Source organism: Callospermophilus lateralis, chromosome 4 (assembly GCF_048772815.1).
Source record: "Callospermophilus lateralis isolate mCalLat2 chromosome 4, mCalLat2.hap1, whole genome shotgun sequence".
NCBI classification, from domain to species: Eukaryota; Metazoa; Chordata; class Mammalia; order Rodentia; family Sciuridae; genus Callospermophilus; species Callospermophilus lateralis.
In genome coordinates, this window is record NC_135308.1 from 137171930 (window position 1) to 137196372 (window position 24443).

At 35.6% G+C, this 24443-nt stretch overlaps 1 protein-coding gene across 2 annotated transcripts in view; it reads right to left on the reverse strand.

Moving 5' to 3' along the window:
• Positions 1-467: 467 nt before the first annotated feature.
• The window catches only part of Kitlg (KIT ligand), an 82621-nt gene continuing 58645 nt past the window's right edge, over positions 468-24443 (reverse strand). The window contains exons 4-10 of one of the 2 annotated variants that reach the window (XM_076854919.1): positions 23399-23569; positions 20792-20948; positions 20009-20092; positions 12580-12689; positions 11862-11929; positions 10697-10773; positions 468-3761 (exon numbers count right to left, since the gene is read on the reverse strand). In XM_076854919.1, the coding sequence (XP_076711034.1) occupies positions 10734-10773; positions 11862-11929; positions 12580-12689; positions 20009-20092; positions 20792-20948; positions 23399-23569 (630 nt within the window). In that variant the 3' untranslated portion in view covers positions 468-3761; positions 10697-10733. The remainder of the gene's footprint in view (positions 3762-10696; positions 10774-11861; positions 11930-12579; positions 12690-20008; positions 20093-20791; positions 20949-23398; positions 23570-24443) is intronic. The other variant, XM_076854920.1, reaches the window with a different exon arrangement.

The window sequence follows — 24443 nt, forward strand, 5'->3', positions numbered from 1 at the left end:
GTGTAATCAAACTCCACACCAAAGCATTTTAAAGCCAATTTCAAAATAATGTTATTTCAAAGATAAGCTGGGTCACTGTAAAATTCTTGTCCCACCGTCCAAATCTAAAATGTAATTTATGGATTATCCTTTTATATATTGGTCCTAAAATGTCTTTCGGCATGTATAAACTTTATGAGCATCTTACATCTTCTACTGTGAGCTTTCAGTAAAATAAGGACATTTAAAGGTTTAATTTGGTGTATTTCCAAATGTCATATGCATCTCCTTTTATCTCTTCCTTACTAAAATGTACTACTTGTTTTCATTCCTCAGAGGTGATCCAAAATATTTATTTAAGCAAAGATAAAAGCCATCTCTCATGTAAATGGTTACCCAATTCACCCTACTTGAGACTGAATTTCACTTTTACTAATGGACCCTATTTACATTAGAAAAAAACCAGCAATGACTTTTTAAGGTCAAGATGCTTATTCAGAGATCAGAGTTGGATGTTTTGTATGGGAGAGTTTCTGTTCTATTTTCTGCTTTGTCCATCATAAGCAATAAGGACTCACCCTCAGAGAAGAGAAGCAACCTCCAAGTTTACTGTACAGATGAATAGAAAAATGAGATCCAAAGAAGGAAGGTCATTTGCCACAAAGGCAGAGTGGAGGCTCCTGAAAATCTTTTCCAACATCCATACCACTATACCAAACTGCCTTTATGAAGAATACATTTCTGAATGAAGAATAGATACGGAATGACTAGAAGCTCCATATTAGAATTAGATCTTGAAACCAAAACCTAGCTGCAGAAGGACATTAGGAAATATCCATTTATTTCAGAATGGATTTTTCTGTTCATTTCTAACCCCAATTAGAATTAGAATAGCAAAATATGCCACAAAGTTTCTCTAGATACCTTAATGCTCAGTGAAATGTGTCTAGTTCTTACTAAAAGCAAATACTTCATTGTGGACATATGCTTGTTCATATTTTCATTTTTTCACAAAAGTAATCCTTTTTAAAGAGCTAGTTTACTTGTTCTATTCTTGTAATAAAAAATCAATTTGTCTCTGAGTCATTAAAAGTGGCAGTGTGGCAAGCACATTAGATTATAAAACCATATCTAAGAAGATCACTTCACTAGCACTGGGCAGGCAGGCCCCATTTATCACAGAGCCTGTTTTACTACAGACGTGGTTTCTACCAAAGAGGTGCAGAGCTTTCAGTATAATTGAGAATCTGCAGACATATGAGATCATTTTAATTAAAAGACAATTTTGAAATATTACAAGAGAGAACTATTAGATACATGGCACCAATTTCAAAGGTGATTTCATGGTTTATCATCTCAGTGTAAGTTTTCCATAATTTATAATAAAGGATATTTGAACACATATGGGATAAAATAAGCAAAGATATATATATTTATATATCTACATATATGTAATTTTTAATCTCAAAGCAGATATGACATAGTTAATGTCCAAGCAGCTAGCATCCAAAATAATGATGAGCATTTTTCTATTATTCATGCGTTTTATTATACTTTAGTGTTTCAAAAATTGGCAATCCATGTAACTCTCAATGAACCAATACATTTAATAGACAGGATACACTCTTCCCTCTTTACCATGTCAGATTTCATAACCTGCTAAGTTTGTTTACTTAGCTCTTAGCTCTACTACCATGTCCTTCAGTGTTTTAAAATCCAACTACTAGCTTTGAGAACAAAACTATATTTAAGGAACTCTCAAGCTAGGAAATAGCATTTTCACATGCCCAAGGAAACTGAAACCACTGGATAAATAAATCAAGCTATTAGACTGAGAAGTATCAATCTTTTCCATCTAGATACCACCTACACCTAAAACTCATGTTAACCTATGTCTATTTTCCTCAAAACAATCAACGTCACACACTGAGCTAGGTCCTTTCAGCAATTTAAACTGATCTCTAATTTTATTACTAATCATTTGTACCATGGGGTATCTGAGGGCCTGAACAAGTTAATGCAGCTTCCCAATGCACTTGGATTGTATCTTAAAGAAATGGCCAGCACTTGAGGAAGCACAGCACGTTGGACAAGAAAGGGACCCTAGAAGTCAGCTGAGCTCTTTGGTATAAAAAAAGAGCAAAGGCCACGTACTGAAACTGGATGTAGATTAGCTGTGAAGACGAGCTAAAATCCAACTACACTAGAAATTCTTGGACCTTTGAAATCAAAGGAAAGCTAGCAGTTAATTTTTCATGCCCTTTTGTATAACTACATTGAAAATGGTCAGCTTATGGTTATAGTACATGGCACTGGTGTTATCACAAGGATTTAGAATGAAAAGCTTTGGATTCTTTTATGTATTTGTTCATGATCTGCTAGAAGAACCTTATCAAAGTAAAAACTCTAAGAAAAATCATTCTTTGATTTTAGTCAGAAGTTCTTTCAACTATTAAAAAATTGACCAGGGGAATTAACATAATGTCTTACAAATTCTGGCTTAAAAGTACAATTTACATATTGGGAATTCTGCCGATTTCACTCTTAACATGACAAACGCCATCACACATTTTAAATAGCAAACTGACATGCATAACTACATAAAGCTCTCTTTTTGTTTATTTTTAATCCATAAACCTTAATGAATATAGAGTGCCTGATTTTAAATAAATGGTTCCTTTAAACAGATAATGGTGATTATACTATAAATAAAGTTTCCTGATTCCTTGCCAAGTAAAAGCCAAGTAACCTAGTTTTTCAATACCCATTTAGCATGTGGGTATGGTTTTCTAACCTTAGATGCTAAATATCATAATTTACTTTTTACTTTCTCCCATGGTGGAAATTGAAAATGGGACCTTCGTACATTCAGCATTTTCTCTCAAGTCCATTTACACAACTGTGTGATAGTTTTAGAATATAAGCCTGTCATAATATATTTTGCAAACACAATTTACATGCTATAGAATGGTCAAGAGAAAAGGCCAACTTCACGAGGGGTGCCAAAGATCCTCCTGGGAACATTCTTCTGCTGGGCAGTGTTCATAGATTCTTCCTGGGACGATGCTGAGAGTCTTCCCTATGCCAAGGCATTACGGTTCTAATTCATCACTGGCTCCCCTGCATAGATAGAACCAGCCAGCCACCAAGTCCATGAATCTAGTGGGATATGGGTGTGCATGTCTGTGTCAGAAGAGATCAGGATCAGACCCTTCTTTTTAATCAGGAACTACAAGACTGATAACACCTGTTCCAACCCCTCTGTTCCCATGGTTTCCCACATCTGACTGTAGCTGATACTACTGAGATTTTACTCTTTTTTTTTTTTAAGATAGTTTTCTAGATCCCTTTTAGAAAAAAATGTATTCCCCCTATTATCCCGGCTGACATCTACTTGCAGAGACCAGAATGACTACGGGCTTCAGGTGGTAACTGTAGAGTAAAGCCGTGTGGTTTCTCAGCACTTAGACATTTCTGGAGCCTTGCAAATGGTGCCTGCAGACTGGGACACATGCTTTCTCACCCATCATCACTTGCAAGTTCTGAATGAGACCACAAGACCCCCAGGTCCTGAAATAGAGTCCTGCTCCATGCAAGTTCTTCTTTATAGATGATTAATGCATTGCCAGTTTCACAGTAAAACACTCTGTTCCAATTTCTGAATCATCCATATAAAGTCATGGGTAGCGAGAACAGATAAAGATGAGGTCTGTCACTTCAGACAGAATAGGAATTTGTTTAAAGCTGCTTCATTAATGAAGCAAACATGAACTGTTACCAGCCTAGAGGGAAAGGGAAAAAAAAAAGAGAGAGATTATGGTGTGTTTTCTTTCTGCCTTCTTTTTTCAATAGCTAAATTCATACAAAGCCCCAGAATGAGTAACAGATTTATAATCTGTTACACTTCACCTTAAAGAAACGGATAAATTGTTTTCTTAGCTCTAGTGATCAGCCCAGACTCTCTCATCTCCCTGGGAACACTTAACATTATCTGAAATTGTCTTATTTATTGCCTACATCCTTCCACTAGAATATAAACTCCATAAGGGCAGGGAACTATCTTTTTTTACTGTTGTGTCTCAACTTCTATTAACAGTGGCCTGATACATAGTATACACTCAGTAAATATTTGTTGAACATAAAAATGGACACATGAGTTCCCTTTGGCTTTCTTACCACCAATTATCTCAGGGACACCACCAGTTATCTCAGTGTGTGATGAGAGATTTATCAATCTCTTTAGGTCGGAGTTTCTCTAGCAAGGCTACAAAAGGTAATAGACCAATGATGTGCAGAGAAGCAGTGAAGAACTAAGCAGAGTCTGGAGAATGAAGAGTGGAGAAGTCTAGAAAGAGGGAGTAGCATGAAACAGATACCTGGGACAGGCAGAGAAGCAGGTCAGAGGCCACCAACAACTAACAGCTTCATAGCCACAAAGCAGCTCTGGTATCCTGACCATCTAGTTAGGTTCTACAAATCACTTCTCCCAACAGAGGAAATATCAGCACCAATATCTCCTTTAATATTTCCACTCAAAAAAAAAAAAAAAAAAAAAAAGAAAGAAATCCTGTCACTACACACTGACAATGGCCCGGGAGAGTTTCATTTTGGCATCACTACAACCTATTATATTTAGGGAAGCACAAAATGGCATACTGTGTTTTATCTGTTCAGTGGCGGGAAACCACTGAGCTTTCAGGATTTTCAATTTTCCAGTAAAGTTTTTGTACATCCTTATCTACTTTTTAAAAAATTTAGAGTGCCTTCATTTCTATCTTCAATCACATCTGCTAAATAAATTGTTTTGCATTTCTCTTCTTCCCTACATACTCTCTTTTCTTACTTTTGTGCTTATTAAGCAATTCTAAACTCAACGATCACTGGTTTCAAAATATTGCGATCATTACATAAAATATTTACAAAATTTCATAGTGTGAAGAATAATAATTGCAGTATTTTTGGTATTTTTGTCATACATCTAAAAAGCTATATTATTTCATATTAATTTACCAGAGAGGTCTAGAAACTAGAGAAATGGTATGTAAGAAAGCAGAATTCAATCCAAAAAGAAAAATTAAGAGACTTTAAAACTTCAGAAAATCAAAATATAGAAGATATTTTAAAAATAAAGCATGTTAAAAAAGCAAAAGGGAATCTCAAACATCAAAAGACTATTTTTTAAAGGTCTAAAAAATTTGAGATTCTAGAGTTAATTAAATGTAAAGAAGTAAGATTAAGAATCTATTTTTGATTTTGTCCCAGGGTCCCTTAGTAAAGAAAATAAACTTTAAGGCTGAAAACTGCTTTCACATAGAACTAAACTACAATTTTTGTAATGATACCCTGAATTTTTTTATAACAACCTCATGCAATAAGCAGGACGAGTATTATTATCCTCTCATGATACAGTGATGTGTCGCTTAATGATGGGGATGTGTTCCGAGAAATGAGTCATTAGGTGGTTTTGCTGTTGTGCAAATATCATAGAGCATACTTGTACCAACCAAGATGGCATAGCCTGCTGCACACCTAGGCTTATTATAATCTTATGGGACCACCATCAAATATGTGGTACATTGTTGACCAAATATCAAAGTGACCTCTGACCGCAGTTTGTAGTTTTGTGTTTTTCCGATTTAGTTTATGCCATTTTTAGTATATGAGAAACCAAGGGTTAAAAGACATTCACTGACTTACCTAAGCTCCTATAATTAGTTAAGTTACGAATCCAAGACTTGGACTCAGGTCTAACCCTTTCTATTACTCTACTTTATAATGTGGCTGTGAAAGAAAGCTCAAAAACACCATTCCCAAAGCTCAAGAAACTTTTAGAAAATCTTTGGTAAAGAGTCAGAGATCTTGATAACTGGGAATCTACCATTCCCAAGTCCTGTGACCTAAAGGTCCAGACTTAACTTGAGCTTGTCCTTATTCCATTTCTAAGATCTACTTTCTCATGTTAGCTTGCTTTTTTTTTTTTTAATGAATCTCTCGACATGCCTTACCTACAAAGAGAATGTATTTCTCCACTTACCAGGCTGTGTAAGTCAAGAAACTGCTAACTGAGTACATGCTGCATTTATTATAAACTGGACTGGGCCTTCTCTGTAACCAAGGACCTGAGTCCTATTCTCAAGGTCTCAAGAAATTTTGTAGATGATTCCCAAATTCAAAATCTCAACTGACACATTTGGCCACTGGTCAGTATCAACAATATGTATCAACATCTTCTCCTGACCTCCCTTTTTCTTTCAATAACTCTGCTAGCTGCTAGGTCCCAAATCATTGTTGGATCCTGTCAAACTTCAAATGCCATTTGAAGCTAGGATTTGTTGATGATTCTTTTATTGCAATATCTCCAAAACTGTCTATACTTTCCTATGTCCATTCAGGTGGTCATTTTCTTACATCCAACTGGAAGACAGGGCCTCTTAGATAGTCTTCTATCCTCCACTTAAATATTCCCATCCTGGCTAAACCATACCAATTACTTTTCCTAAACCTTTGCTGTGACTGTGTCACCTACCTTTTTTCTAACCCCTCAAACAGCTCTTTAGATTGTCTGATGGAACATAAGCTTTAGTCCTAGAATTAAGACCACCTTTCAAAATGATGCCCACCTTTCTCCTCAGCATTTTAACCTTTTATGTGTGACCAGCTGTACAAAGTGACCTTTAAACACAGTTTGTACTTTTGGGCCTTCCTGACTTAGTTTATGCCATCTGCAGTATCTAGGTGAACCCTTTCTTAGAAACAATAAAATCTTACCAATCATCCAAGACCTAATGCCACCTCCATCACTGACAAAACAAAGTCCTTTTGTTCCTCATGATTTCTCTGTCCCTTTCAATAAGGTGAGCCATATATGCTTGTGTATGGCACAATTCTAAGGGATGCCATCCACACCAACATCTAGAGTTGAGTTCACACCATGTACAACCATAGGCAGAAGTCCCAACTCTGATCTCTGATTGCATTTTGTCAACTTCTTTAGTTATCTTCTAAACTTCATAATCTTATAGTTTACTTTTAGAACTGGTTATTATACATATGTCTTATTGCCTTTTGTAGGCTATACAATTTGACATAACTCGATCCCATTAAGTTTTGTGTCCACCAATGCGCATATGAAAGTTTGTTATAATCACATTTGTGGAAGAATAAAGAGCAAAACTTTCCCAGAGTATACTAATATAAATGCAGCTTTTAATGTTAAGTTATTTAGATTTTCTTTCTTTTAAATTGTGCTACATACAACCGAATACATGAAGAGTTCTTATACATAACCACATATGGATATTGGCATTAGCCAGGTGAAAAAAGTAGATCCTTAATTTCTCATGTAAATGTTTTCATGTTTGATGTCAAATAAACACAATTTCAGTAGAAGCCACTATTTTTGTTTCTAGCTCATTACTTAATTCCTTCCATTTTCTTTCCTTATATTTCAATATTAGATCCTTCTAATCTTTTGTTTCCAAATTATGGGTTATTTCCTTTGGAGAATTAACTATTCCGTATGATTTATATTTTAGTGTTCCAATGTTTGCCTTGATTTGCTTTTAGTTAGTGAAACTTCTATTTCAAGGAGAAATCCATATCATAAACTTGAGCCATTCCTTGTGTTTCCCTTTCCTCGTTAACTAAGAGAGCAATTACAATCTAAATTACAACTAATTTTTTAAAATAAATAATTACAATTCCACATTTTTTCTATCTTGTCACTTGTTACTATTTTTACTATTATTGGATAATTTCCTGTTCTGCACATCATATTTTGCTCTCTTGAGCCCTTCCCTATATCACAATCTTACCTAAGTAGACATAAAGACCCCTGGAGTGTTTTTAACCTGTATTGGCACAAGGCCACAGTGTAGGCTTTACTGTATACCATGGTAGTCAATAAGTTGTCAAAAATGATATACACGTATTTTGACTTTGGGATTTGCAGGTTCGTGGTGACGAGATGCTTCCCTGCCCTAACTATTCCCTACTTTTCTCTCAGCACTTGAATTCTTATTTAACCACATAAATACTCAAGTTTGTCTTTTTATTTCCATAAGTGTTATGCTCACATTATTACTACCATTCTTTGAGATATTCATTCACCTCTTTATTCATTTATTCAACAAGTATTTATTCACTACTTGTATGTACAAAGTATAAGTAATATGATTTAGTGGAATTCCAAAATTAAAAGAAACAAATACTGCTCTCTGAGAGCTTATGGTTTCAAAAAGATACAAAATGTCTAAGTAACCATGATGCCCTATCATGAGTCATGTGAAATGTAACCTGAGTCACAATAGAGATTCCTTATAGTGGGAAGTCAGATTTTGGGGGGTGGAGTGGATATATCCACACTGGCCCTTGAGAGGGCTTTGTAGAGATGGAGTAAGGGGCTCTATGAAGGAGAATCAGTTTCTGACTTATTACAACCACCATCCATTTTACATTAACTACTCATTAGGTGTGACAAGTTTATTTCTGAACAATTTGGGGCTTCTTTTACTTGTCTAATTTGATTTATTATGTCTACAAGTAATATTTCATACTTTTAAGGAAAACAAAATTAACAGTAGACTTCTCATATAACTATATTCTTCCTTGATGTGCTGTACACATCTTACTGTCCCATTGACCAAAACCAACAAAGTAAACACACACATATATATACACAGACACAAGATAGAAACAAGCCCTACTTCAGAACTATCTACCTTACCACTCAGTTAAATTTTTATATAGGCCTCATTCATTCACTCATTCATTCACTCAGTCTCTCATTTAGCAAACATTTATCAAGTGTCCACAATGCACAAACACATTTTTGCTGAGGATACAGCAAAAGCCAGGCAGACACAGCTCCTGTTCCTGCATGCTATCTGACTAGTAGAAATATGCATAAGTTTTTTGACTATGTTGTTTTAAAATGCCTTCTTTCTGGACTGGGGTTGTGGCTCAGCGGTATAGCGCTCACCTAGCATGTACGAGGCCCTGGGTTGGATCCTTAGCATCACATAAAAATAAATACATAAAATAAAGGTATTGAATCCAACTACAACTAAAAAATAAATTTTAAAAAAATGCCTTCTTTCTCCTTCCTAAACAGGTGGCCTGGGTTTCCCCATCATAACTCATTCTCAATGTCACAAGACAAATGCCACAATTAAAGTCACATGACTGAAAATCTGTGTGCCCAAACAGAATCCCCATAATGCCATCCAAATCCAAACAACAGAGGTCAGTAATTGAGCTTTTATGAACCAATGAGCCATTTAATGTGTGGTTTGTGGACGTCTTGCTTAAGAGAACTGAAAGGGCAGGAAAGAAATAATGAGACTTGAGTTGGGATTAAAGGACAGAGAAAAGGGCTGCCAAGAAAAACAATGATTTCTGGTTGGTTAATATTGCTCTAGAAAATAGAAAGGGTCCAGTAAAGAATAGGAAAAAAATGAGCCAAGAATGAAGCTAAGACGGGAATAGAAAAGAGAGAGTGCTATCCATGCTTTGGATGCTTTGGACACAGGGACTGACGCTATGATTGAAGGAAAATAAAGAAGTGTTTGCAGCAACAGGATTAAGTGTTCAAGAAATAGGCTCAGTAATTACAATATCATATTATGTTGAGTGGCTGAAGAATGATCTTTTAAAACAATAAAAGTGAGTTCCTAGAGGAAGCAAGAGACCTCAGCCCAGCTCCCTGGGGGGAAGACTCAATCTGGAGATAAATGTCTGAATCTGGGACAGAAGTGAAAGCTGGAAGGTCAGTAAAGAAGAGGAAGACTCAGCACAGACATCATTGAGAACAAACTCCAGGAGTGCCCGGTCCTCTGAGACCAGGCAGTGCAGGGAGAAATCAAGGTCCTTTGTATACCACTGTGGTAGATGTGCTCAGGATTCAAGGAGCAAGAGCACACTTAGAGCCAGGTAGCAGAAATGGAAGGTGGGGAGGACATGAACTGATACTGGATCAAGCTAATGCCATTGGGGTGTCCACTAACTACATCTACAGTTTGGGAGCAGGGAAAGTGGACAGGTCAGGAGATGATAAACATTAGGCCCTTCAGGCCAAGCCTTACTCTCCTTCCTTGCACAGTCCCACCCCATACCACACAAGCACAGCAGGTATCTGTCACTGGTTTATCCTCAGTGCATCCTGCTCTCTGGATTGTAATGAGCCATACTTATTACCAGTCATATGGCAGGTGGCTCTTTCTTTTGGTAGTTTTACTCTGCTGATTGTACAATATTTTTACTTTTTCTCTTCTTCCTTAAAGTGGCAGAGAAACATTTTTAGTTGTCTCTTCTTCAGCACCTAGCAAATGTTGACACTGTCATGTTATGGTGGTTCCACCTAAATGAAATTGGTTTTATTTATTTTTCCTCTACTAATCATATTTTATTTTACTCCTAATTTGCTCTATTTCTTTTGTCTAGTTTTTTTAACCTCAAATATACTCCAAGTAAATGTCAGCTGTTAATTTTTTGTATATCTCCCATATAAGATGAATCAGGACTAACCCTGCTTTACCTCTGAAAACTTGAGAATACACAAAGAGTAAGATATGCACAACTCAATTATGTTACAACTTCCCTTAAAATACTGACATCTGCTTGATAGAGGATATAACAATAAAGTTTGTTTCTAAATTTTGGCCTTTAAGATGTTATATAGTTCTTACTAAATATTTCAGCCTGAATTGTACAAACTTACCAATGTATGAAGGTAACAGTGTTGATACAAGCCACGATTACACTTCTTGAAACTCTCTCTCTTTTTCTTGCAACATACTGAAAAATAAGAAAAATGCTTTATGTGCTTTCAGTCAGAGATTCTGAAGTATGGTATAATCTGGGTATTGTAAAAGGCTATTTATCTGTAAATAAAGTAGCAAAACACTGCAAAATTGGGTAGGGAACCTTAACTTCAGAAATACAACTACAGGAAAGAAGGTAACTTTATCTGTCTCAACAGTCTTCCCAAGACGATAAAAAAAAAAAAACTCTTTTAAGCACATACTAAAGATGCTTATGTGCACTTAATATGTGTGTACATAGACACACACACAATGAGAGAAAGTAACATGTTGAAACTGCTGGGCACGTTGGCTTTCATATCAGCTATTTGGGAGGTGGAGGGAGGAGGATCTCAAGTTCAAGGCCAGCCCGTACAATTTAGTGAGACCCTGTGTCAAAATAAAATATAAAAAGGGTTGGGATGTAGCTGGTAGAACACTTGACTAGCATGGCAAGGCCTTGGGTTTGACCCACAGTACAACATACACACAAAAATCCATTTTGAAAATTACAACCACAGGTAAATAAAAATGAAATATTATTCCTGGGAGATATGGAGTATGGTACAAGAGTTATCAAGGTCAGCTATAATAATGCATGCTGAGAAAAGTTAAAGGCTCTGAAAATCAGAGTGACATAAAACATATAAAGTAAGCAAGAGAAAGTCAATGAAAACATTTTGAAGAGGAAGTGACATTTCAGACAAGGATTTAAGGAAGAATATAACAAAGACTGAATTTAGAAGGGCTAGAGATTCTGTGGCAGCAATTTAGACAACAAATAATACAGAGAGTAACAGAGATGACTCGGCCAAAGAACTGTATTTCTTTGTGATAGTGTAGAAAAGAAAGAATAAGCAAAGGTACCTAAGAGATAATTATAAGAAGGTGTTATACAGGTAAATAATGTAAGGCTGAAGAGACAGTGAAAGGTCAGAGTCATAGAAGAGGATTTGGGACACATCACGAACCTTCATCATAAGATTAACAACTTGTCAAAGATGTAATGAGCATGTGCATGCACAATACCTAGTAATGACAATGTCGAGCCTGCTTGTGAACACATTTAACAAAACACAATACCTTATCTCATTATCCTCTTCGTTAATCTGTATATTTTCACCTGCTCTTGTAAGATTTGGTTGTCTCTTCTGGGAAAAGAGCAAAGACATATATTATAAAAATGAAGTTAAGAGGTAGGTGGTCTTTTATCTTAATGTCAATAGTTCTGTAACAGTTTTTTCAGCATGCAAAATATTTTTGCAGCAAAAAGTTATGAAAAGTGCATGTGATATCAACTCAACATTTTTAGGATGTTGGGGTGAAAGAGTAAAAAAAGAAACTGTCAGATTTGAGCAGTAATCAAATTCAAAAGACGTTTCTAAAAGCGGAGTCAGAATGATTTAGCACATTTTATAATTTCAGACAGGCTTCAATAGGAGAACAAAAGAGCACTAATGCAAATGGCATTTATTTGGTTATTATGCATATTGTATGATTCCCATCATATTTTCTTCCTTTTTATATTTAGTTCAAGTCTTAAGCCCGATCCTGATCCTGTTCTTTAAGCATTGTGCTGTAGACTACGGGTGTTCTTAGCCAGAGGGATTATCTACAAAGCATAAGGAACAGTGAAAACGTCTCTAAAATTTAAATTTTGTTGAGACTATAAGTTAAGGTAAGATGCATTGTTTTCTCAACAGGATCTTTTTTTGGAAAAGGGAAGATTGCTAGTGATATGTATATAAAGTATGAACAAATAAATATGTAAAATTGATCAAGAGGAAAATAGCAAACTTACCTTCCAGTATAAGGCTCCAAAAGCAAAGCCAATTACAAGAGAAAAGAATGCTGGCAAAGCCATGGCTGCCCATTGCAGGCTGGGGTCTTCAATGGAATTTGCTGCTTTCCCTGTGATTTAAAGAACACAGTCGTGAATCTAGAGGATCCATCCTACAGGTTTTCCTCTTATCCTGTGGTTGTTCCCAAGTGTTTCCATATGTACTCTTGACCTATATCTGCTTAAAGTATTCAAAAGTCTGATTTTTTTTTCTCTTGAGTTTTATTTTTGCAAGACAATGTAAGTCCATTAATCTCCAAAAGATGAATGCATTTTAGAAAGAAAGAAACCACACAGAGAGAAAGAGATTTAAGTTGGTTAATGTTCCTGCACACGGAACACAGCCTTTGCATACTTCCAGGGGTGAAAGGGTTCTCTACCAAACAATTCTATCTATGTCTTTATCTTCTAATGTCTTTTCACTTTCTCACTCTTGCCATCTTATTCCCAGATTTTAAAGATAACATTTTAAAAGCTGGATTAGGGTCTGTATACCCTCAGTGAAGTCTACCTGGTTGAAAATCTTAAAGTCATTAAATGTATACTGTAGTTATAGTAATTTGGGTACCTCATGCTTATAATTATGGTTATTTGCTCATTCATACCTTCAACACACACTTACTGAATGCCAACTACTATGGATGGTCTACTGGTTGAATTTTTCACTTTTTACATGGGAAAGCTTGAAACAATATAACAGAGAATGGTTGAAGCCACCAGGGTCACCTTATACTAAGTATGTCAAAATAAATAACTTAGCGACAAAGAAGACACACAGGATTGGCTTGGGACGACTTCCATAATCCTGCCTCCCTTTTCTATAATAGGCAGAGTGATTCATGAATTAAATAAAACATAAATAAAATTTTGACAGATTTTTCTGGATGCCTGCTTACAAAGATCAAATTGTTTGGAAACACACATATTTGTTGGTTTGTAAGAGTTAAATTTGATGTTTTCTTTCAAAGAATTTAGAAATTATAAATTTCCCAATCATTATATGATCAAAATGTAAACTAACTCAAGGTAAAGTAACTCTTTCTAGTTGATTTTTCACCAATATTTGGGTCAGCATCGAGCACACCTAAAACACCTAATACAAAGAACGAATTTACTGTGTGTGCTACTCAATGTCTACAAGGGGAGAAAGATAAACTCACGGATTTTATCTAAGAGGTAGCATATAGGTGTTATCTACTGTAGTGAGAACAGGAATTGCCCATTTCCTCCCACCTCCCACTCCCTAGCATCTGTGAGCTGGGCGCAGAAAATTTCCTGATCACATGACTCCTGTTTCCAAAGAGACTCTGTTGATAAGATGTTTGCATGTGTGCTCACATGCATGTGTGGTTGTTGGAGGGGAGAGGATGGTGAGGAATATGCATGTAGGATTAAGTACCTGGGGCTGCGTAGGGATGTATAGCAAGTGGGGTCCTCATTTACACAATCAAGAATCCCCTCCTTGAGACTGAACTAATAGTTCTTCTGGCCTACTCCAGATTTGTCCCACAAATCTTATAGTCCCACAAATGCTGTTTCAGGCACCTCAAATTAGACCTCAATATAAATTTTCTCACCAAAATAAACTTGAATGATAAAATGAGATTTGGTACAATTGAAGCAGTACTGATTATCACATTAATTTAGTTATTTTAAGGAAGATTACCTCCTTAAAATAGTCTGGGATGTAAGTACCATTTATAAAAGTGTTTTCTATGAGAAAATAGATTCAGGCTTAAAGCAATTACTACCATTTTAGGAATTTTAATATTAATATCTAAAATAATTTGGTTCTTTGTTTCTGGGAAGCTCCTTGGTGAACAGCCTGCTGTGGTCTCCACTGTCCATTGGGATTATTGAGTACATAATAATGACGAATTTGATTAGGTGACTTCCTGGAGAGGCCCTAACCAATGTACAGAGAAAGAACAAAGGAAGTTATTGATACTCTGCCCCAAAAGCAGTGGAAAATTCCACTAAGTTAAGATGCTGTTAAGGAGAGCTCCATGACTAATGCTTGGTTAACCAGATGTTGGTATCAAGGCAGCCTAGCATCCTGTTCCTCCTATTCTATCCAAAGGCCAAACCAGCGTCTTGGATTTTACCACTCAGAACAGAAGAAAGACCAGGCTCACTAGAAAAGGCATAGAGACATTACCAGATGGTGAGCTGTTCTAGAACTCACTACCTTGAGCCTTTCTCAGGTAGGTTGAAGGGGCTAAAGGAGGGGCTTCAAACTCAGCCATGAGGGAGTCCTTGCTAAGGAAAGCACACATTCTTCTCTGTAGTGCTGTGACTTCTATCAGTTGACAGTTCCATCCCTAGGCTATGGGCTAATACAGCAGCAACAGTCTTCCTAGAAGACAGGGGAAAGGACAGGGACTCTAAAAACATGGAGGAGAATGAATTGACAGCTATTGAGTGGCGTTTCCAATAGAGGTCAATGTTACCCTTACTTTTGTTATTTCAGTCATGAATGCATAGAACTTAAAAGCCAGGTCTTCAGTTCTGCAGGGATACTAGGTCCCTTTTGCAGAGACAGAAAAAATACTTTATCAGAAAGGGCTTGCTTACCTCTCGAGGGGACTCCCACCTTGCCACCAGGAATCTATGGGGTTTAAATTGCTTGCCTCAAAGCCCATATGAAGGGGATTTGGATTCAAAGCCCAAATGGTGGTAGCAAAGATTTACGGCTTATCCAAAGACTGGTTGCAGAGACTTTGTGGGGACAGAGAGCTCATCTGGACAAGATTTGAGTAATTCCAAATTCCTGGGTTATTACTGTATTTATTGTGTCTCATTATTACTGAGACTGTCCACTGTTCAAACTGCTTAGGAACCGACTTGCCTAATTTGATTAATAATAACTGAAAACTAGAAAAATAGAACACGCAAAATAAATAGTGCTGTGGCCTGGTGTGTTGATGCAAACCTCTAATCCCAGTGATTTGGGAGGAGGAGACAGGAGGATCACATATTGGAGGCCAGCCCGTGCAACTTAGTGAGACCCTGTCTCAAAGATAAAAATTAAAAAGTGCTGAGGATGTAGCTCAGTGGTAGAGGGCCCCAGTTTGACAATCTTGCTAAACTTCTTTTTAGAGTAAGCCTGCTTAGGAACTCCACACCAATGAACATGGGTCTTTTGGTGCTTAGGAAACAGGCAAATGGTACTCCTTCTAGATGCAGATCCCAAACTAAGTGCTTATAATAATTACTGACCTAAGGTCTTACTGCATCAAATCATTCTCATAATCACTGATGAACTCTTAACTAGATGTCAGGCATGCCTCTAACACGTGTACTAACTCATTTACACTCTGTGAAGGAGGTGTCATCACCTGCCAATTGACTGAGAAGTCACAGGGTTTAAGTAACTTGTCTAAGGTCACACAGCAAGCCAAGAGCGACGGGCACCATGTGAGTCCAGGTGGTTGGGTTCAAAACTATTCGTAGAAGATGTACAGGGTAATGTCAAGGTAAGGATTTCTTTCCATATAATTTACACAGTTTGTAAGGACCTCAAACTTAAACAACTCTTAGACATACTTTTACTTGGCATAAAGGATGTTACTATTATATTGTACATATAATTCTCTTTGTATAAATAGAATGCTTGTTTATTATCCCATGAGTCTCCCTTATATACTCTCACCTTTCCTATGCTCTGACCCTCTCTCATGGCCAGGTTTTAAGTCTTCTCCCTAAAAACTATCATGCCTTTTTCAAATTTCTCTGACCCTTCCCTACCCCCCCAAAAAATCCCATCTCCTTTATTCTTCAAGTAAAAAATTTATAGAATTTACCCTACTAGACATTTTATTTATATCTCTGCTGTTTAGAATGTGAACACAACAAATGTTGACTTGTGCATTGATGTCTAAGTGGCACATTTATGAGTGACCTTATACCTAGCCAAAAGCTGTTGACAATGCAAGATGCATATTTTTTAAAAAAGGAAAAAAAAAAGCACAACAAATTAAAAAACAAAACAAAAAAAGGCTGTCCATTCATCTTGCAATTTAAAAAAACTATCTTCAGGCTCAGGGGCTCAGGATTGAATAGAATTTTTGCATTCAGTTTCTTTGAAAGTCAATAGGAAAGGCTTTTGCTTCCACCCATGATGGTAGTGGGCTAGCCTTCCCAACATAAGTAATTATAATTCTGGACAAATTTTACGAAGCAATTATTTTCAGAAATCAGCTGACATGAAGTCCAAAAGTGTAATTCCTAAGAGGAAAAATATATAAAATAAGATCCATGATAGTCCTGGCTGTCTGGATTTTGGCACTCCTGACTGGGAGGCACCTTCAAATTGAGAGGCACAAGATAGTGCCCAAGTCTCAATGGGCTCACCAAGATAGGGAGTTAGAGGTTCAAGTTCAGGTTTGTTGATACAGCCATGGCCATAGAGCTAGGTTATTTGCAAGAAGAGAGCTGTGCAAAGTGGCACCACAGATCTCTAGACAAGTTTCCTTCAGCTACTTGTCAGATAATAAGTTGTACATGCACAGGGAGAGACATCATAAAACTGGGCAAAAACACAACTCCTAGGAAGCTATAATTGCTATAATCTTACCAGAGACCTTGACAGTCACATACCAATGGGGAAAAAGGAGTTCTGACAAGTAAAATTGTTGAGATTTTTCTTAGTAGTCTAGAAATGTCTCAGAAATCCTGGGCCTCAAAAATAAGGCTACTAAAACAGGCACAGAAACACAAACCTGTAATCCCAGTGACTTAAGAGACTGAGGTAGGAAGAATGCAAGTTAGAGGCTAGATTCAGCAACTTAGCAAGACCCTGAGCAATTCAGGGAGACCCTGTCTCAAAAGGGCTAAGGATATATCTTAGTTGCAAAGCACTTGCCTGGCATGTGTGAGGCCCTGGGATCCCAGCACCGCTCTCCCCCGCCCCCGCACCCCCACAAGTTAAAATAAGACTACTAGCTGCTCCCTCTCTCCAAGAAAGTTTAAAAACAAGCCTGGAAGGAAGATAAAGCTCAGAATAAATAGATATAAAAATGGGTATGGATAAATTTCTTATATATTTTTTGAAATGGGACAATATTAACTTAGAATATTACAAGTTAAAATATACATTTTAACTGCTGAAACAACTACAAAAAAGGTGTGACTTAAAAGCAAATCATAATTTCAGTGGAATGTTAAAAAGAAGCATTAACTCAACAAAAGGTTGAAAGAAGGAACAGACTATCAGTAAAAATGGGTCAAATAGCAAATAAGTAACCAAAGAGCATATTCAAGTCCAACCATACCAATAATTTATTACATATATCGATAAAACACTTTAATTAAAAATCATATATAGACTGGACAAAATAAGAAGGCCCAGCCACAGTGCTCTTTTTTCCTATTAGAAATATTCATTAAAATTAAAGACAATAGATTGGAAATAAAGAAACAAAATATACTAAATGTGCGAGTATGAATATGTAACAATGAATCCCACTGTTATGTATAATTACAACGCAGCAATAAAAAGGGGGGAAAAGATTCACTACAAAATCCCTAAGCATAAGAAAGATTGGCTTTACTATATATCTGATAGTGGGTATATATACGTATATGTGTTATATATACGTATATGTGTATATATACGTATATATGTATATATACACACTATGTATTGAGGAATATTTCAATAAGATCAAAGGGTCAGTAAATTAGGGAAGATAATCAATAATAAATGTGTATGCACATAATGATATAGCTTCAAAAATATATGAAGCAAAAAACTAAGAACCAGAGAATCAGTCAAATCCACAATCAAAAAGAAATTTAATTCATCTTTCTCAGTAACTGATAAAATATAAGTAAAACATTTAGTAAGAAATGCAAGATACGAACAAAGGTATCAAACCACTTTGGCAGTATTTGAAAATGTTCTACCAAGCAGTTGAATAACACATGTAATTCTCAATAAATTTCAAAATATTACAGAATATCTTCTCTGCCAATCACAGAATTAATTTAGAAACCAATAACAATAAAATATCTAGAAAAACTTTACAATTTTAGACTTTATAAAGTCACCCACTTCTATACTACCTATAAATCAAAGAAAAAAATCACAAAAATTAAAAAGTATTGAAAAAAATTAAAATGAAAACACAACACTTAAAAATGTGTGGGATGTGGCAAAAGCTGTGCTTATAAGGAATATATACCTTCAAGAAATTAGAAAAAAATAGTTTAAAAATGATCACATTTTCTCACCTTCAGGAGCTAAAACAAGTTGAGTAAATTAAACCCAAACCAAGTAGAAAGAAGGAAATAATAAAGACTAAAAATCAATGAAATATAAACAAAATTTAAGAAGCTAGAAGTTGCTTCTTCGAAGATTATCCATGGTTAGTACAAAAGACCTACATTGACACAGACATATGAATCTCCAGTTCTTTTTTGAAGCTTTTCAGATCTGATGTGTTATATATGTAATTCAGAATTTTAGATTTTAGAAGACTCTGTTCTGCATATATTATATATTGTAGACTACCCCCAGTGAGTTCTGGGCAGCATTCTACAATCAAGCATGTTATTATTCCTGTACTGAAATGTATAAATGTTAACTTTTAGGATACGTAGCTTCATCTCAGTTCAGGTCAAATTTTAATGGGAAACATTCTATACTGTAGACAAGCTATTGTGAATTTGTAATAAATCACTTCTTTTTGTATATAAAGGTCTCCTCGTCCATGAACAAAGGACAGTGGTCCATTTATAAGTCTTAAGGGATGACTGTTATTTTCTTTCTGCAGTTTCCATGGGGCTACAGCATATTTGCAAATCCAATAACTTTTATAGCAATCTTTGCCTGGATTTGAAAAGAGGACATAGTCTCCTAGAAACCTGGATTCATGGCCAAAGAGGAAAAGAATTTCAGGGAAAGAAGTATATTTTCCAACATATACATTTATGTTAAAATAACAAAATCACCAAATTTCCAAACACACAATAGTGAATACTGATACACAGATAACACAACACTGAAAATATCCTTTGGAATTCTATACCACCAGCATTTGTACTTTCTATTTTAAAATTCCACTTTGTCAGGCCCATTATCCACAAAATATATTTTAAGTCTACAATGATAAGTCTAAATCATATTTCTAAAATTAACTTCATGCCTTATTTAAAATAATATTAACAGAAAATTTATTGGCCCTGTTCTCTAAACATTTTCTCAAGCTCTAGGGAAACCCAATTCTACAAACCAAATATTTAATTCTCAGGAAGACCATAAGAGGAATAATAGTAACAGAAAGGTATTAATGATACTAATTCTATAAATTTCCTTTAAAGCCCATGCAATACTCCTATGAAGGCTAATTGGAGCCATGCATGCATTAAGTCAGATACATGTACTTACTATTACTGCTACTGCTGTCATTCCTAAGGGAGCTGGCTGCAACAGGGGGTAACATAAATGGTTTTGTGACACTGACTCTGGAATCTAAATAGAAAGCAATAATGTGTCAGTGTTACATGGTGATTTATATAAATTACAGAGTCCCTAAAAGGTGAAGTACAATACCAAGTACCAGTGCCAGGTCCACTTCCCAAATCTAGATCATTCAGATCCTATTTATTTCATAGGGAGTCCTCCTCTTCTATTTTATTAAGAAATTCACCAGAGGAATTATAGAACAAATATTGATTACATTGCATACATACGTGATCAATGCGAATGACAAGTTGTTGTAATTTGCCATTTAAAAAAGGAAATCAATGAAATTGGGGTTTTGTTATAGGGACCAAAAGGTAGAATCAAAAGAGTATCTATTCAAAGTAACTGGTGAGGATCACAATTCATGACTCAGATTTTTAGATTCTTAAGGGAAAGATTTGAGAAGGGAACATTAAGAAAACTGAAGGTGAAGAATAATATAATTGTACACTATCAGTAAATAATAGGTAAGAAAAAAATATGAGCAATTATCTCATATATTATTCACTCACAAACAATTATTTAATTTAAAAATGATTGAATATTGTTTTCCTTTAGAAACCAACAAAGCTACAATCATTAGTTTCTTTAATGCCATCAATATTTGCTTTAGTTACACATATATTTGATTCACAAGTAGATTCTTACTCATTCAAAGTTCGAGCATGCTATTTACATTTAGATTGGAGATGCAGTGTGTCTCACCTTTTTCAGGACTTAACGTTGAAGAAAGCACACAATCACTAGTTTCAGATGCCACCATAAAGTCCTTGAAGGCATCAATGGATCTATTAAAAATCCTAAAGAATTCTTCAGGAGTAAAGAGCCTGGGTTCTGGCCTCTTAGATGATTCTTTTACATTCTAGAGGGGAAAAAAAATCAAAACAATAAAACTAAGATTATATTTTTCAAATAGTATACAGACTTAACTGAGGTCAAGATAATAGATTACAAATAGGTCCTTCACAGATTCAAGTATACGAATTCTAAAAGCTAACACTTAAACAGTTCTTTGAATGTGCATAATTCAAATAGGTAACAGGACAGTGAACCATCAGGCCTGTTTGGGACTTGACTCATGACCAAAGCAACAGAAGGAGAGGGAAGGGGACAATGAGCACAGTATCCTATCAGTGAAATAATCCTGAAACAAACTGAGGACTTTTTGTATAGATGCTCATTAAAAATATTGGTATTGATTTTTTAAAAGACCCCTCTATAACACATGATCCAATATCCAAAGATAAAAGTCTGATACCAACTATTTGAAAGGATTGGAATGAAAAAGCTTTTATATGATATACAGTAAGTTGTTATATTTGATATATAGGGATACATGGGACCAACCTATGATTCGGAAATTCCACTCCTAGGTAAATTCCCTAGTGAAACTCTTGCACATATGCACCATCAGACATGAAAGTTATATAGAAAGTTCCTAGCTTCAATGTTTTTAACCCTTATGCCAAGCAATAGAAGAATGGCTTAATAAATTGTGGTATATTGAATCAATGGAATGGTCTATGAGCAGTAAAAAAATTAACAATGGCTATATGCATCAAAGTTGATACATCCTGTAGACATAATGGTCAAGTAAAAAAAAGCAAGTCATAAAAGAATAAGAACTGTATGATTAATTTATTCATAAAGGCAAATCAAAACTACATTTTAGGGAAGTATAAATGGATTGTTGTCTGCAAAGAAAAATAGGTAATAATAACAAACATCTCTACATCACTTACTGTGCTATTCTCTGTGCCGTATACATGTTAATTTAATCTCCAAAACAACTGAGAAATACCATGTAAAATCTCCATGTCATCTGCAATCTCCTTGGTTCCAGCCCAAATGCCACGATTGGTAAATGCATTTTCTTCATTATTTGTAATACTCTTCACAACATTTCCATTTATTGAACACCTAACTCATCTTTAAAGCTCCAATATATGTGTTGTTTTCTGACACCTTGTATAATATACCCTTCTTTTGTGATCTTTGCTTCTTATGAATGCCATTAGCACACTATTATAAAAAAAGAGATGCTAGTGCTAAGATAGTAGATGACAGGTACATTCTGGCTTCAGAAAATACAAAGTGAGGCTACAGAAACAATAAAATGTAAAGATTAGGTTGTTAGTATGATAAATATTTTAAGATTGGGAAGCATTAAGTGGCACTGACATTAGGTCTTAGCGAGTAGCTGGAATTTGGATGGGAGAGTAAAGAGGGCATCTAGGTATTAAGAAACAGATTCATGTTTAAAACTTTGAGTTTAGCTGGGCATGGTGGCCTATACCTGTCATTCCAGTAACTTGGGAAGCTGAGACAAAAGGATCACAAGTTCAAGGCCAGCCTTGTCAATTTAGTCAGACCCTATTTCAAAATAAAAACTAAAAAAGGCTAGAGGCTCAGTTATAAAGTGTCCCTAGATTCTACCATGAGTACTGCAAAGCAAAACAAAAATAATAACAAAACAATCTTTTGGGTTTAAGCTTCTAGAAATCTGGAAGGTTAAACTTTGACCAGTTGAGCTCTACAGCAAAGCAGGTTTCTTATAAAGCCCTAGTGTATCATAGAAACAGTACTATAAACAACAATGATGTCAAAATTTATTAACATTTATTTTCCAGATATGGTGTTAAAGCTCATATCACAGATCCTATAATGTCAACCTTTAGGACAGGGTTCTGCCACTATCCACATTTTAGGCATAAAGAAAGCAAGGCGTAGAGAAGGTAGGTACACAAAGTTAATTAGTGAGAGACTTGGAATTTGGACCAACATCTAATTTCTTAAGTTTTGGGGTACACCCCTTATGCTTAGAAGTCAAAGTAATGTCATGCCCACATCCTGAGGTTGGTGATGACTCATTATCCAATGACTCTAATGGACCAAAGTATACTTTTTTGTTGTGACATATGAGGTAGTTACATTATGGATACAAGAGCAAGTGTAAGCCTTCATAACAGAAATTTCCCATTTAAATAAACTTTGGAACCTAATAGGAAGGTTTTGTAAATTTCATATGAAATAAAAGTAAAGGAAGAGCTGAATTTACATTATAGTATAAAGAAATCTTATTTTTATATTAGGTGACAATATTTAGCATGAATGTACATCTTGTTACTGAAATATAACTACAAACATTTGTTTTCTATGCTTAACTTAAAGTGTTTTTAAACACAAAGTTTATAAGTTCAAAATAACACAAAATCAAGATGCCCCTTTTTCCTCAAAACCATTAATTGGCATAGGTTTTAGAGAAGAATAACAAAAAAAAAAAAAAAACAATCTCAATGAAGACAGAAGTACCTTAGGTGAGTTTTCTTCCACACACTCCACAAGGTCATCCACTATTTTCCCAAGTTTGTCTATGATAGAATAATTACTCAAGCCTTCAGAAATATTTGAAAACTTGTCCAGAAGATTAGTCAGGCTGACTGACAACTGTATTACCATCTCGTGTAACCAACAATGGCTAGGCTGGAAGACACAAAGGGGAGACAAAGCATCTGTTTTAATAAATGCCGTGAACTTGGAGTCCTCCTCAGAAGTCAATGCTTCAGTCACTGACTGTGGGACAAAGAATTTCCTCATAGAAGAACAGGTCAATTCTTGGATTTTGCTCAACACAGATCTAATATCCCGTTTCAAAATTGACAAATGCAAAAAGACCAGAGAAAACCACTGATGGTAACAACGTGTGCTCTGCTGTGGAAGAAAATTAAGGTAATAGAGAGCCAATCCTTACCATTGGCAAAATTCAAATATTAATGGAACTTCATGGCTTACTGACTGTGTTCTCAAAAGAGTGTTAGATGCAGAACAAATTACAAAATATTGCTGTAAGAGACAGTCTAGGCCCTCAAAGAATTCCCTATCCTTTTGTTGACTGAAATATAAAATAATTGATTAATAATACCTTATGATTCTAAAGAACTTGATAGATTTCAAGGCTTCTAAGTAGATATATTCGTGTGGGATTGTTAAAAAAAAAAAAAAAAAATCAGCCCTGGCAGGAATGTGATCTGAGATCTGAATAGAAGCACTTTTGCCTAGTGGTAGGACCAGCTATGTTATTCCTGGGATCCAGTGCAAAATGAAAATGTATTCATTGTTCAAAAGCTTGCATTCAAAACCTTGTTCAAACACTATTAAGAATTTCAAGATTGTGATAGTAGAACATTAAACCAAGCATGGAGCCTACCTAGCCTGGGAAGCCACTTTTGCCCATTGGTTAGATCAATGCTCAAGACCTGGAATCAGGCATACTCAGGCTTAATTCTGGTTGAGAAACTCCAGGCAAGCTATATAATAAGCTCTCTGAACTGCACATTGCCTGTGTATGAAATGAGAA